Source organism: Charadrius vociferus, unplaced genomic scaffold, assembly GCF_000708025.1.
Source record: "Charadrius vociferus isolate BGI_N301 unplaced genomic scaffold, ASM70802v2 scaffold55, whole genome shotgun sequence".
Taxonomy (NCBI): domain Eukaryota; kingdom Metazoa; phylum Chordata; class Aves; order Charadriiformes; family Charadriidae; genus Charadrius; species Charadrius vociferus.
Window position 1 is genome coordinate 2,217,206 of NW_009648444.1, and position 15,248 is coordinate 2,232,453.

At 35.5% G+C, this 15,248-nt stretch overlaps 1 protein-coding gene across 3 annotated transcripts in view; it reads left to right on the forward strand.

Annotated features, from left to right (window-relative positions):
- Positions 1-6,058: 6,058 nt before the first annotated feature.
- TBCK (TBC1 domain containing kinase) overlaps positions 6,059-15,248 on the forward strand; it is a 117,183-nt gene continuing 107,993 nt past the window's right edge. For 2 of the 3 annotated variants that reach the window (XM_009885498.1, XM_009885499.1), the window contains exons 1-2: positions 6,084-6,276; positions 8,864-8,936. In XM_009885498.1, the coding sequence (XP_009883800.1) occupies positions 6,084-6,276; positions 8,864-8,936 (266 nt within the window). Of the gene's footprint in view, positions 6,277-8,863; positions 8,937-15,248 lie in introns of all 3 variants that reach the window. The other variant, XM_009885497.1, reaches the window with a different exon arrangement.

Below are 15,248 nucleotides of genomic sequence, written 5' to 3' on the forward strand. Positions count from 1 at the left end.
GTGTGTTTTTGGGCTCGGTTTTGGGATGCGAGCGCCGGCCTGAGTATAGTGCCTCAGGGCCGGGGGGGGTCTCTGGGCAGACGAGGGCCTGAGAGGTTGCCCGGGGTTATCGGCATTTCCAGCAGTCACTTAGAAAAGTGGTAAAAATTAATTTCGCTTTTACTAGATATAATTCCTGAACAGACGTGTATACTGCATAAATCAAATGGTAACAAACCCCGTTTTTTTTATGCACATAGGGACATTGATGTAGCAGAACAGGCAGACAGGCTGTAACCAGAAGACAGTGATAAACAGGTAAAAAAAACCACCCACGTTTATAATATAGATGTGACTAAAAGTCTATCCTGATCTATCAAAATTTTGTTATATGTTTTCGTCATGCTATCCAAGTGTCATTATTTTTCCCAGTAGCTAGATGTTCTAGCTGCAAATACAGAACTTGAGGTGTCCGTAAGTGTCACTCTTACTGCTGCTTTCAAAGTAGCAACATCTTAATCTATGTACTAACATTGTAAATGCTCCAAACAACACCGGTAGCTCCTCTTATGTGGAACTACCTACAGAGAATTCAAATGCTTTCATGTATGTATGGCAAAATTCTCCAAATACTACTGAGAGAGAGCATTTCTTAATCTTTGATGGTTTATATTTCACTTGAGTGAATCGATGCTTTAATCCTTCTAGAGTAGGAAAAAGGTTTTCTGTTTATCATTTTCATGAAATAACTCTTCAACTCATGATACCTGCCTTTTTTCCCTCCAAATTTGTGTGTTTGTTGAAGACAAAATAATGACGTATGAGCTTTGTCAAAATCTGGTTTGCATTTTCTGTTTATCTTGGGTAACAGTATTATAACAAAAATCTCGGCACACTTATGTATTTTATCTATTGCTGAATTGGTGTAGCTGGAATCTGAAGCAAAGTATTTCTTTTTGATCTGAATTTATTAGTTTGGACAGAATAATAACATTTAAAAACATTAAATGTGTGTGTATGGTCTGTAACTATCTGCCCATGACTCCATAGTTATTCTTTGTTTATAAGTAGAATATTCCTTACTTCAATGAATGTTAGAGAAGTTAGAAAATTTTGTAAAAGAAGATGTTTTGATGTTATGCCACCAGGGAAAATGTTTGGTTAAATGCAGTACTGCTTACATTTAGATTTTTAAGCAATCTTATAAAATCTCTATAGTGTAAGTGGTGTTTGTAGTAAAAGTTTATACTGCAGATGAAAACATTTGTGAGGTGAACTAAAGTTAATCCAGTCCCCCTACCCCATGCAAAAACTAGTTAATATTAAGTTAATAAGTTAATATTTTTTTATCATTATTATTATTATGAAGTGAAGGCATCCCAGGTCATTATTGTGATTGTCCTAACAAACCCCTACTTATTTTCTATGCTCCATTCCATAGGAATATGAATTCAACTTTTCTTCAATATCTGTTGTATGTTTTAATAGACTTCATGAATAGCTGAGTGATGGTGGACACTAGGAGGCAAATCACACAATATTTTTTTTTTGTGAAGTAGCAACACTGTAGCTAAAACTACATATTTTATTTCAGTTACTTTATCAAATTAGTAATTACTGTAGTTGCAACAGGAGTGTTTTAAGACTTAAGAGCAGAAGAAAAGGTATTTTGTGAAAGAATTTCTTCTTATGAAATGGCTACCTTGAAAATATTGTGATTTAATAAAAACTGTAAGCATAGGAAGTTCATGCCTCCTGCTCTCCTGAAATCGTTCACAATTGCTTTAAAAATAATTCAATAGCAGTACTGATTATAATTATGTTTTAATTCTGAAAAGCTGCCTTCATTAGGCAAGGGACATTTATACCTGGATACTCAGGAGGCATTTAAATAACTAGCCATTTCAAATTACTAACTGATATTAGCCCACGTGGCTAGTTGTCTTTATTTCTGCATGTGGGTGCTTTAGAAACCATACATGCATTTTGCAAGATGGATTCATTCAGGTTGTTCCATTTGTATATGCAGTATTTGTTTATGTGAGTCAAATGTATATGTTTGATTCTTTTTTATCTTTTTAAGGACAAAGTTCTTAGGGTCCGTTGACTCAATTGCTTTAGCACTGCTGCAATGAAAAAGTTGTAAATAATGGCTAGAAACTGCTAAATTCTGAAGAATAACAATATTTATTCTCTGAGAGCAGTAGGTATTCAGAGGAGCAAATAAGTTGCTCAGTGGATGAGGGGCTACGTTTTGTATTGTACTTCTCAGTGCTGGCCATGGAAAAGCTGTCAAAAGAAAGATTATCAAAATAGTGCTTGTCTGAAGATTAATTAGGAATTTATAAAGGTCTTTTGTTTGTGGTGGATTTCGCTTAGAATGTTGGTTAGTGGTCTTCTGTACTGTAAAGGTTTCTAAGGGAGGTTTGGATGGGGAGGTAGTGGGCTAGGGAAGGTCATTCAGAGGTGGGATGCAAAACAGGCTGCTTCTGGACTGCTAATCTTGATGCCAGACCTATTTTGCAGATGTGATAGCCTGTCTCATATACAGAATAAATGGTGCTTTGGAAACAACGACTCAGTAATTTTAGATAACACTAATAAGACAAGTCTTTGCTGCTTCTTCCATCCTCATTGTTTTGGATTATCAGAATTGAATTTCCAGAATTCAATCCCAAAATTGAATTTGCCTTAACTGTTTCTGGTGTCAGTTTAAAATAACAAACCTTCCTTCTTCTATTCCTCTTTTTATTTCAAAGTAATAGATAAGTACTGCAGGATATAATTCATTCCTCCAAATCATAAAATTAATGCAATACGTGTCTTTTCTGTATATAAAAGGTGAGTCTGAGGTGTAAAATTGTGTGCTTTAAACATGAGGAGGATGTGTAGCACTCTCTATGATTATAGTTGTGCCAGACTTTGATGTGGATTTAAAAAAGAAAAAAAAACAACTTACAATTTAAAAATAGTTACATAAGATATTTTTTCAGATTAATTTTTAAAATATGTATAACACTTGTGTTTGAATTTAGAAATGTCAGTAACTTACTGGAGAAGTGACTAGACTGAAATAATTTACTTAAAAAAACCCCTTTCACTTAAGCTCCAATATGTGACACTTTTTAAAGGTGGTGGAAGGATTGAGTTTTTAGTTTTGGGGTTACTTGGCTGGTTTTTTTCAAGTCAGTCCCTGGAATTGGACAGAGATCAGAGTTTAATTGTGAAGGTAGTTATTGGCAGAACTAGCTCTTTTCCATCATCAGAGACCATTTTTGTCATTGCTTTGATGAATTCCATGGAATTAACTCTACAATAAGAGAACTTGGTTTAATGCATACCGTTTAAAATTCTTTATTGATTCCTTTAGGTGGCTGACAGGAAAGATTGCTTGCTTTTCACATTTCTTCCTTTTTGTCTGTGTACGTCCTAACCAAAGGAAGTGAGTGATAAACCTGCAGTTGTCTAGTTGAAAGCATTGCAGGTAGTCTAATTCATCCTTGTAGACCAAGTGATCTAGAGTACAAGAAAAGTTTAGTCTCTTAAAATGGTTATTCAATTGATGATATTTAACAATTCTCTTTATTAAAATTCCTTTCTAAATGTCAGCTGAATGCAGGTACAATGTATTAGAGAAGTATTATTTAGCATATTATTTTTCTGTGGTAAAACTGAAAACATTTCTTAACTGAATAAACATATTGTACATTACATATTTAACTTTTTAGAGACATAATTTATCTCACTGTTTGGCATAATTTTACTCTTCTTCCCCTTAACTCTGATTAACTTTTATTATTATTTTAGAGCAATTATTATAAGACTGTATTGGCAAGCAAGATTATAATTCATTCTCTGAATCAAGACTTCTTTTTTTCTTCATGGTTAATATATATTCTCTTTCTGAAACCACGTAATTCATTTGGTAGACATGATGTTTTTAGAGAAATGTGGGTCTTATTATAAATACATAGTTAAATCTTTCCAATTGGAACTTGCTGGCTGCCAATAAATCTTTGTGCTTGCACTCAGTCCAATTTATGTCTTTCCAATGGAATATTTTAGCTATAAATTGCATTGTTGGCACCCTAAAACCCCTTCCAAAAATATTAAATATTCATGAAATATGAAAGCATTGTATCTTTACAAATAAGAGTTAATACAAAAATACTACTATAAAAACTTCAATGATCAATGCTATTTCAGATTTATTTTCTCGTGTCGGTGTTTCTTCGGGGGGAAAAAACAAACAGAAAGGAAAGCAGTCCTACATTTGCTTTGTATCTTAAATTGGACTGTATTAGTTAAAACAGAAGATATGTTCTATAATTTCCATTTGTATAGACTTAGTAAATACGTTTGGTACATAAGGATCTCTGTGCAACCTGTTATGTGGTCACTCTGTCAATTAAGATTCACAAAAGAAACTCAGTAGGTTTTTACTGGGAATTTTCTGCTGAGAACAAGGTTATTCCCTTAGAGAAAAAAATAATTTTGGGACACTAAAGTATTAAATGCTCTGTTTCTCCTGTGTGACTTTCTGATGAGGGGATAGTTTCTCCTGAAAGCAGCAGGTTGATATCAACTGAAAGAGTAATATGAAGTAGCGCTTAGCTTCATTAGTGCTCTGCATAATCCTGTTCTACTTTCTTTTTGTTTCATGAAGGCCCTGAGATTTACGTCTGGTTTGAAAGAATTATGTTGGTTTTATGCTTTAAGCTTTTCATATTATTTATCTTATGGGCTTCAAATCCTGAGGGTTCTTCCTCGTGTTTTCCTGGAGCAAGTGCATATCTGTTTCTACTCTTTAGAGTGTATAATTACTATTCTGTAGCTGACAAAAGAGTTGGATGTGCTTTTCACATCAGTGGACTACTTCTCTTGATTGTATACACAGATCCCTCCACACTCTGTGCCATAGCATCTCTGGAGTTGAAGTGAGCTGGGTGGTACCCTTCTGCATAGGCTCGTTAATGAAGTTTTTTCTGTTCTATGGCTTCTCATCCATGTTATGTGGAAGCACCATCTACGTCACCATCGCAACTTAAAAGTTCTGAGACCAGAACTCACTTAAAAGCGTGTAAGATTGCCCTTTTTATCCCTGTTTGTGTATGTAGCCTTCTACACAAATTGTAGGTGCTATGGAAGTTAACATGTACAGAGGGATAATACTGCCTGATGTCAGCTTGTAGTGTCTTAGGTCACCATCTGGGTAATCCAGAAATGAACTGAGCAGAGGCTTGATTCAGTTTTTGGATTTTGGTACTTGGTCCCTCAGATTAAATTCTTAGTTTGCTAGTAAACAGAGGTCAGGCACTTTTACCTGAGGCCTAGCTGACTGTAGAAGTGTCTGTTACTTGTGAATGTTTTAGGTTTTCATATTCTTGAATGGCATAATGGTTGGTTATGGAAAAGTGCAGAGAAAATGTTTAGCCTGCGTTGATTTGAAATGCATAGTTCAGAGTAGAGAGAAAAACGGCCATGAAACTAAATGCTCCTCAAATTAAATTGCAAGCTAATTTGTTTTGCTTGACTGTCCCACAGAAATATTGAATGTAGATTACTTGCTTCATTTGTTTCTGAGTCAGTGTGTGAGTTAGCAGTTTACGTATGCATAAGGAAAGCAAGGGTGGTAGGACAGAAGACTGTTACTTCATAGCTTTAAATATTAGTAATGCTAATAGATGCTGATTAACACTAACTGTGGTAATCTGGAGTTGCGGCCTGCTGATACGAGGTGGTATTTTAGAAGAGATTTTTTCTGTCTGGTGCTTTTACTGGTTTTGAAAAAATAACCTACTGTATTCCAGTATTTGTCTGAAGATCTCTTGGATTAAAGCATTTATCTGCTCCTAAAAATAGTTTTATTTGATTCTTAAATCTGCGTTTAAAACTATCACTATATTTTCATCTTTAAATGTAGTGTTTATGATGCAATAGCACTGTATTATTCCTTTGTTTGTTATGCAAAAATGCCCCATTGCCTCGTAACAGAGAAAAAAAAAAATTTAATTGCGTATCTAGTAAGCTGAGTCACAAGAACTCTGTGCTCTCTTTTTAAGGAATACTAATTGCTCCGAAGGGCTTAAGATTGTGCGAAAAAGATGTTTCCCTTAAAAGACACTGAGATTGGTGCCTCCACTTTCTTCGCTTCAGCTCTGCCACATGATGTTTGTGGGAGTAATGGCCTTCCTCTGACACCTAATTCCATCAAAATTTTGGGAAGATTTCAAATCCTTAAAACAATCACCCATCCCAGGCTTTGTCAGTATGTTGACATTACCAGAGGTAAACATGGTGAGTATCTGTTTAATAAAGAAATGTTATGTATGGTTACAGTTATATTTTTGTGACAATATATCTAAAGGTGACAGAGCAGAATATTGTCTTTATAGCACCAGAAAGCAGCTGTTTTTCAGTCTCAAAGTGACTGTATACCTTTGCTGTGGCTGGCAGTACTGGTGCTTTTGTTTCTTCTCTACAGAGTCAAGGTGGAGGTAAGTTGCCTGTCCTCTTTTGTTATATATGATGCTAAGTGATACAAACTAAGAACTTTCTTCCTTTTATACCACACTGTAAAATTCTTGTACTCAATTGCTGTGCCATGTTGTTGTGTGGGACACTGAAATACATGTATTTTTGATGCTGAGCTCCTACACCAATGTTCTAATCTTGTGAAGGTTTTCATGTGATGGTTAGGTTTCATGTACTTGGTTTGCAGCCATTTTTGTTGTCTCAGTCATCTCATGTCTTGACTGCAAGCTTGCCTTTTTTTCTACTCTAGCTTTTTAAGATCTCTCCCACTAACAATTGCTTTATTCTATTCTGATATTTTTTTCTGATATTTTTTTTTAGTAATTGTTATTACACTTATTACCTCAAATAAGGTTTCTGTTGTTTTTTTCTGCTCCAGTTGATCTTATTTAATTACTTTATTCTATTTTGATATTTATTTTTTTCTGATATTTTTTTTTTAGTAATTGTTATCACACTTATTAACTCAAATAAGGTTTCTGTTGGTTTTTTTCTGCTCCAGTTGATCTTATTCTGCTGCAATCTCAGCAGAACTACAACAGTTAATTTCCACAAAAAGGCTGCAATGCCTGTGACAATTTAAGTGTTTGCCACCTTTAACTTTTAAATCAACAATGTTCCCATATAAAAGTGCATTGTATGTATTTGTTTGATTAGCTACAGGGTCTTGTAAAGTAGAGCAAGTAATTTTTTCCCCTTTACAGTGCAGTATGATAGGATGTTTCAGATTTTTAGAAAATGAGGATATTGCCGATTCCAAACAGTGAAGTATTCCACAGGGTGGGGGGGTTCTTTGTGTGTTTTCGTTTGCTCTCAAACTTGTAAATTTTTCATTTTTTGCCGTCAGGAGATCTAGAAAGCTATTCATTTTCATCTTGTTTTCACTAGTATCTCTTGAAATGGAAATGGATTTTCTTACACTACTGTTTGGGATGAAAGGTTAAGAAACATTACCTAACATAACATTTAGTAAGTGAAAGATACGGTTAAATAGGAAAGCATGGCCTTTTTGACAATGAAGAGTCAATGACGTGAAGGAGAAAGTATCTTCTGTTAATTGAAGCAGAAGAATAGCAAATAAAATGCCTAACAATTAAGTCAGGAGACTTTTCTGTTCCTAGTGGTTGGAATAACAGTTGATCCCTTTCAATGATATAGTAAATTTGGTGGCAAATTTTATCATTCTGATCCTGACAGAATTTTTCACTTATCAATCCTATGCATAGCAATTTAATGTTATTTTTCTTGCAAATGTAAGTTTCTGCCCTTACAGAGAAATACAGAAGCAGACTAGGAAAAAATGCAGAAAAAAAAAAAATTAGATGTATGCATTTGCCCCTGAAGACCCTCAAAAGGGGAACATAAAAGTAACAGAAAAAGATTCAAACTGAAGCTTTTTTTTTTTTTAGAATTAAACTATTTTAAATCTTTGCTAGCATTGCAGAAGGCAATCCCAGATTTTTTTTTTCCAAAGAAAGTTTAAGTGGTCCTTTGATTTCAAAAAAGAGAAACTAAGAGCTGAGTAACAAGCATTCCAGCTTTAATGTGATGACTTCTATACCTCAAAGCATTTTTCATCTTTATCTTACTGTAACAGCCTTCTTATAAAAATATGTTTGAAATAGTTTAGTTTGATTTAGATGTGAATCTGAACATTCACCACTAGCTGTTCTAAAAGTTGTGGAAGTAGCAAAGGTAGCTTCTTTAGGAGTTATCTCACACCCCCATGTAACATCTTACACTACCGTCTTTGTCTACTTTATAATTGCTGCCGTCAGTGCAACAATTGCTTTGTCTTTTCCTCTGTATTCAGAGCCAGTCCCTTAAACTTTGGAACATGTGGGACCCCTGCAGATCTTATAGCTATTTGTTGGGCAAGAGGTACTAGAGATAGTAATGTGGTAGGTGGCACATCAGGACTGAAACTCCTGTGCTCACTGAGTCCCTTTTCTCAGAGCTGGTGTTACTTTGAGTCTCTCTCATCAACCCAGCCACAGATTTCTGCACATTTGTAGATGCTTATCTTCTTTGAGACCTCTATTCTTAAGTCAAATCTGACTGACATTGGCTGAGGGGTTCAACAATTATTGGGAGGTTACTGGATGGATGGATTGACAGTGCTTTGCATGAGGAAACAGGAAAGATAATCTGATGTATCTCATAAATGAAAATGGTGGCGATATCCAGGAGTTGTACATCTTTAACTTTTAATTATTTGTAATTTTCCATACAATGTATGTCAAGATACTTTAACGTCTGCCAAAAAGGTATACTGAGATTGTCTCATTTGGACTCTAGTCCTCTTATACTTTCTCTTTTTTTTTTCTTTTTTTTTTTCTCCCCCAATTAGAGAGACTGGTTGTGGCAGCTGAACACTGTGAAAAGAGTCTGGAAGATTTGCTACGAGAAAGAAAGCCAGTGAGGTACGATGTCAAGCTAAACTCAAATCCACTCCCCATAATTTCACATAGCATCTGTGGCAAAAGACCTGGACCTTTTTTTTATTTTTTAAACTTTTACTGGTTTATATAAAATTCACTCTGCTAAAGCTTAACCTAAAGACATTGTTTATCAGATAAATACATGCCTGAAAGAGGGGGTACTTATTTCCATACAATTCTAAAAGCTAGAAGAGTTATGCTATGCAGAGCTTGCTTATAACTGAAATACTTTGTAACGCATAAAATCCTTTCTGTCTTATAATAGTAGTTTTGGGTTTTCATTTTAAAAGTAAAATCAGACCTATGACAAGGATAAGTATCTTCCGAAGAATTGATTTGAAGGTTGTATGCCTGCCAGATGATGAAATACAAATTTCAGTAGAAAGGACAGAATTTGGTGTGTGTTTTTCATATGTAGAAATGTATTAATTTAGTAACTAGAAAGTGGACAGGATGTCAGATACATATGCCAGGGTGTTAGTAAGTGATTTGAATTTGGGTCGGTATAGTCACTTCAGCAAGGCTGTGGTCAAAACCAAGTCCAAAGGCCGGATGTCAAGAATATTTGCTTTCATACTAGGATGTGTAGAATAGTTGAGCTGTATCTTTAAAGAAACAAACAAAATCCCCATCAGACTTGTTGCTAAAAGTGTTAACTGTAATTTTTAAGTCTATCACTGTTACCTTTGGAGCAAAGAAGTGGTCTCTTGTCCTAAAGAATATTTAACACAGAAAATATGAAAAGTGGAAGAAGAGAAACATCGTTTCCATTTGGGATGGATAGCAAGGCATTGTAGGCTAACTGGTTATTTCCAGAACACACAAATACATAAATATGAAACACATTTAGAGAAATCCAAAGTCTCTTCGTTCTAGTTTCTGAAAAGTTATAGCAAGCATCAGATTCCATTCCTCCTGATATTCATGCAAATGTAGAGGTGATGATTGCTCCATAAAATAATCAACAAATTTTTATGCATCTTCCTGGTTAACTGTGGTTAACATTAGATGTCTTGGGTGGGCTGTGTTTGATACGGTACTATCCAGATAAGACTTATTGTGACTCATCCCAAATTAGATTGGTATAAAGGGAATAATACTATATCTGTAGCCTTTTAAGTCTTGCAGCCCCTAAACAGGATGCTAAATATGTTGTCTGGCAGAGATAAATCTAAATGCAAAATGCTCTGTGCCTGTGTGTTGGCTTTTTGTGAACTTAAGCTTGTATGACAGTATGTGCTGCAGAGAACTATAGCTTGAGAAATGTTAAGAAAAAAAAGGAAGCCTTATTTGCCTAAGATAGAGAGGTATTTAGGTGTAAAGGGCTTTTCATGTGTGATATATATTACAGCCCTTGACACAGCTTTGCATCAGGTTCCTATTGTGCAAAGTTCCAGAAAGAGGAAGCATCAGAAAGCTTTTTTTTTTTTTCCTTTTTCATTCGGTTCTCATGCTGTTCTTTGAACATGTGTATCTTGGTGTCAGATGAGAAGCAGCCCAGACTGCCTGCTGCCTCTTGCCTGTTTTTGAAAAAGCATGCATGTAGCTGTTTTGATTTGCTTTGAATTGCTTAATACAGTATACTTATATAGATTCTGACAACTTGTGTTGCAATTTAATCTGCAGCCTTAGAATTGCAAAGGGCAAGATGTCTTTTTCTGAGGGGAGAAAAAAATCATATTTCTCTGTCATAATTCTATAAACAAATCTTTCTCAACAATTGTGGTCTGTATGCACATTCATTATGTCCTCTATACTACCACGTGTTTTGTGGTATTGAGAAAGATTTTGGAGACTTTTTTAGACAATTTGCAAAGGTATGCAACTTTGCTTTTTTGACATGCTTAGAGAAATTTAGTTTGAGACGGTTACTTCAACTCTTTGCGCTGTGGCTCTGAGAGTAGGTGCCTAAAGCCTGGCTTTATCTTTTCCTCTTGGCTTGAGTTTTTACTGAAATAAGTTATTCTACTATCTGATCTTTCTTTTAATAAGCAGATTGGGATTTCTTCAGAAAGTTATAACACCCGAGGTATAGGGATAAAACATGGCCTGTATGTATGTTCATAGCTTTAAGAGACATTAGTGATTCATCTACTGTAAATTACAGCTTTTGCAGCAGTAGCTAAAAGCTAAATTATGTTCACTTCAAATGAAGTTTCGTGCAAGAATGACATTTTCCCTCTACTTCTTTTTTTTTTTTTTTTTTAATGAAAACAGACATTTTTGGTTCTTATGTGAGACCCATAAATTTCCAGGAATAACTTGGATGGGCCAATTCCCAGTTATTGGTTATATGATCTGTCTATATCAGTTACCTTTGGAGGGAATTATTTGGCTTTTTCTATGTATTCTGATTGTATTGGTCAACGATAGCATAGCTGGTTACACATCCGGAGTTGGTGTGTATGCTATTGCAATTAATTTTATAAACTGTTTATGGAAGCTGCTCTTCTGGTTTCTAGATTAATTTTCCTTACACTTGCCTGTAACTTAAGTCCTTTGCACCTGTACCACAAGCTGATGTAAAATCAGCAGGCAATCTTCTATTATGCTAGGGCTGAAATTCAAGACATTACATTATGGACTGTCTATCTTTCCATACATACTGGAAAACAGGCTGTACAGCTGTTTGGTAGTTATTTGCAGTTAATCTTTCATGAAGTCATGCATCAAGCGTAGCATACATTCCTTAATATATGAATGATATTAACAAAAAGAAATGTAGCGGACTTCTTTGTTCAGTTAACCTCAAAATTTCACCTACTTTTCTAACTCTCGTGAACCAGTCACACATAGGGGCCAAATACTGGAAATCAGAGCTCTGATCACTTACTTTATCTGCTCCGTCACAATGCAGTAAGTCATTTTACTGAGCGTACCACCAAAAATCTTCTAGAACTTGGATTTGTGATATATTCAAGAACTCATTCATTACCTAACAAATCTATCCGGTAAATTTCAAGAACTATCAAATGGATGAAATGAGTTGTCTCTTTGCAATTCTTACCATAAGTAACCAGATGTAGAAAAGGAATTTGATACAGCTGTTTAGTGTTTTCTGTGTTTTATTCAGGGGATACCCATGTAGACATCAAAACTACAATTAATGCTTCTAAAAGTTACATTAATTCCAGTTTTCTTTACTGTGCTTCCACAGGGTATCACAATAACAGGGGAGCTCTTTTGGAGTTGTGTGTCACAGGGAACTCGGGCTGCAACCGTGGATAAGAGTTTTAGGATAGGATAGGGTAGGATAAGAATTTTAGGCTTTGATGTCCCATTTTTTACCAGACCGATCTCCATTGTCCTCTGTGTGAGAGATTGTGTTCTGGGTCATTGTTTCCTGTTTGTTTATTCCCGATTTATTGTCCTGTTTGTTACTCTGAGTCAAAGAAAGTATGCACTTAATTTTAGTTTGTAACTGTCACATTAGTGCAAAATCAGCTCTCTGAAGTATGTTCAGGAGTCAGTTAAATTTTTAAAGGGCTAGGAATTTACGTACGTAGTCAAGCAAAAATAGTAAATACCTGATTTAAGCTCATAATAACTTACTGCTGCTCAGAGATTTGATAATGTGTCTCGGTCTGGCTGGCTTCCTCTGTGTCTTCTTCCGTATGCAAGGATTTTTTCTCATGAATGAATTGAAAATAAGTCACAAAAAATAATGGTGGGTACAAGTTTTGTACTTCAACAATCTCACTAAGAGTAGTTTTTATGTTTGTGGCAATCAAAATTTTACTAGATTTTCAAAGTTGCTAGTTATTTTAGCACCGTTGATACCACAGACCAGAATGAAGATAGATGTGAATTTATTTTTAAGGTTCTCCATCTTCTAAACACATTTACAACTACTCCTTTGGGATACCTTTTCCAGACAGTGTTAAAGGAGTTATTTTCTCTGCTCCTGTGCTGTTATAATAGTTGTGAGCTTTTCCTCTTCCGTCACGCTTGAAGTGTGTTTCTTCTTTGAAGAAGTTGGTCTGCACTTGTATTCATAATAATAAAAATGCCAGCAAATACTGACATTCAGCAGACGTTTGGCACCTCTAATAGGGTTTCTGGATTGGTCTTCAATTTGTGGCTTGGGCAGTGTAAGCTTATTCTTTCTTCAATAAAATATAGTTGTCATATGTTTCGAAAGTCATGGTTTTGAAAAGTTACTAGTGAACCATCAGAGATACAAGGTATAGTTTGTTATACACAGAACATCTGATGGGAAGCAGACTGTGTCTGCAGCTGTTTACTGGTTTGGAGAAAACACGATCTGACCGATTCGGATGAGTACATTTTATTTGGCTATATTAAACAGTTGTCTGCTCATTGATTGGATTAGATTTCTTTATGCCATCCTTGCTGTTAACGTGCTTTTGGCAAACTTGAAGTGAAACTACGTTACAGAAAAGATTATTAGACGTGGGGGAAAAACAATTTCTGAGTAGCCAGGGATTCTTCAAAATATTTTAAGACAGGTGCAAGTCATCAAAAGGCTGAAGGTTTTACATGATTTGACTTGAAGAGCTGCATATGAGCAGAACTTCAAGGGCTGAGCGTATTCTGCTTTGAATCAAGTCTGTGTTGGAATTTCACATGAGAAATCCATATGTCATAATAAGGCTGCATTCAGCAAGAATAAATGATGAAGTAGTAAAATGAAGTAGCATTAATAAACAAACTTATAATTATTTTTTTCCTAAGCTTGTGTGAGAGTCTATAGTTTGGGTCTTTAGTGTCTGTGGAGTTTTCCTTTAGTTTCTTGCCAATGCTTTACTTCCAAAACTGTGATGAATCATTAGCCATTAGTCCAGACTTGCTTATATGTTGTCCAATAATGCTTTTCTTCATATAGGAGTGGATTTTTACTTCTGTACTACAATTTGTAGTCTGACTGCAAATCATCCTGTAGCATTCCTTTTTAGCATAGGTTGTCTCCTGTGACTTCGTTTCCCCTTGCAACGAAAAAATGATTGTTTGGAATGGAAAAGGGGTATAGCTTTCAGGAAGTAGTTGAGGTGAATATTATTGCTCTTGATGTCTGAGGGACCTTTTTAGGTATGGAACCAAATTCTTGGCTTGTATAGTTGGCTGCAATGTTTGATGGCAGCACGAAGGCATCCCAGAACATGTGTCCATGTCTCCCTTACATGTGAAATGTAACAGTGAGTGCAAGCTTATTTCTTACCTTCCTCTCTTCCAGGAAAAAAGAAGTATCCAACTCTTTGAGATTACAATAGTCTCTGCTTCTTGCTATTAAAAGGTAGTTATGATGGCTGTATACAACATGAAGTCTGTAGATGTGGAAAAAGCGTGTAATTATACTTCAACCTTTTGCTCTACTATGCTGCTTCTGCAGTTGCTTGTTGACATTTCATATGGATTTCTGTGCTAAAAGCATTATTAAAGATCTTGAGCTGAAGATGAGTTATTCTGAGTTAATTGAGAACAAAAGTAGCAGAGAGTTTTGAGTCTTCAGTATCTAGTGAAATAGGATGTTGAGTTTCTCTCAAACAGACCAAACACTGTGCTCAGTGGGAGGGTGGCTTAATCCTGCAGAGAGATTTCTGCAAGGAACTGTGTAAAGTTCAGTGTTAAAATTCCGTTTTGCATGAATGAGCAAACTACTACTAATGAGCTAATGGTTGAAAAACCAAATGTCAAATACGTACTGTGCAAATCTTACTGGATTTAAGCCACATTATTAATCTTAATGTTGATTTATGATAGTTGCATTTAGAATAAAAGTTGCCTGTAGACTTGTGAGAACAAGATGTGGTTAGTATGTAGTTATTCTAACTTAAGGCAGCGGTTGACGTTTCATCCTGCTTTTAGGGAGGAAAAAAAGGAAGAGCTAACACTCATTAACCTTGGCTATACAGTGCATACTCCTAGAAAGGGATTGTATTTTTCAAGTGCAAGTTCTTGCTTTTTTGGAGTAATGTCTTCAGGGGAGCATTTGTCGCTATTAGGGATCAGACAGCTGGTTTATTTAGATGTATTGATATGCTTGCAAACATCTTTAATGTCACTGTAGTTTGAGATAATTTTTTCTGTACATTTGGGTGTTCTCTCCTTGGGTTCAAGCTCCTCTGTGTTACAGTGCAAATATACCCAGACTTGTGCCTTCACTCCAAGCTAGTTGCTTTCCTGTCTAGGACCTGCATTAGTCCCATGCCATCCCTACATCAGTGATGTGCCAGACTTGTAATGATAGATTTACAGAACATAATATTACGGAAAACATCATATAGGCCCTTTTTCCCCACCCTGCAATTTTGTGGGCACCATATCATGAGCACA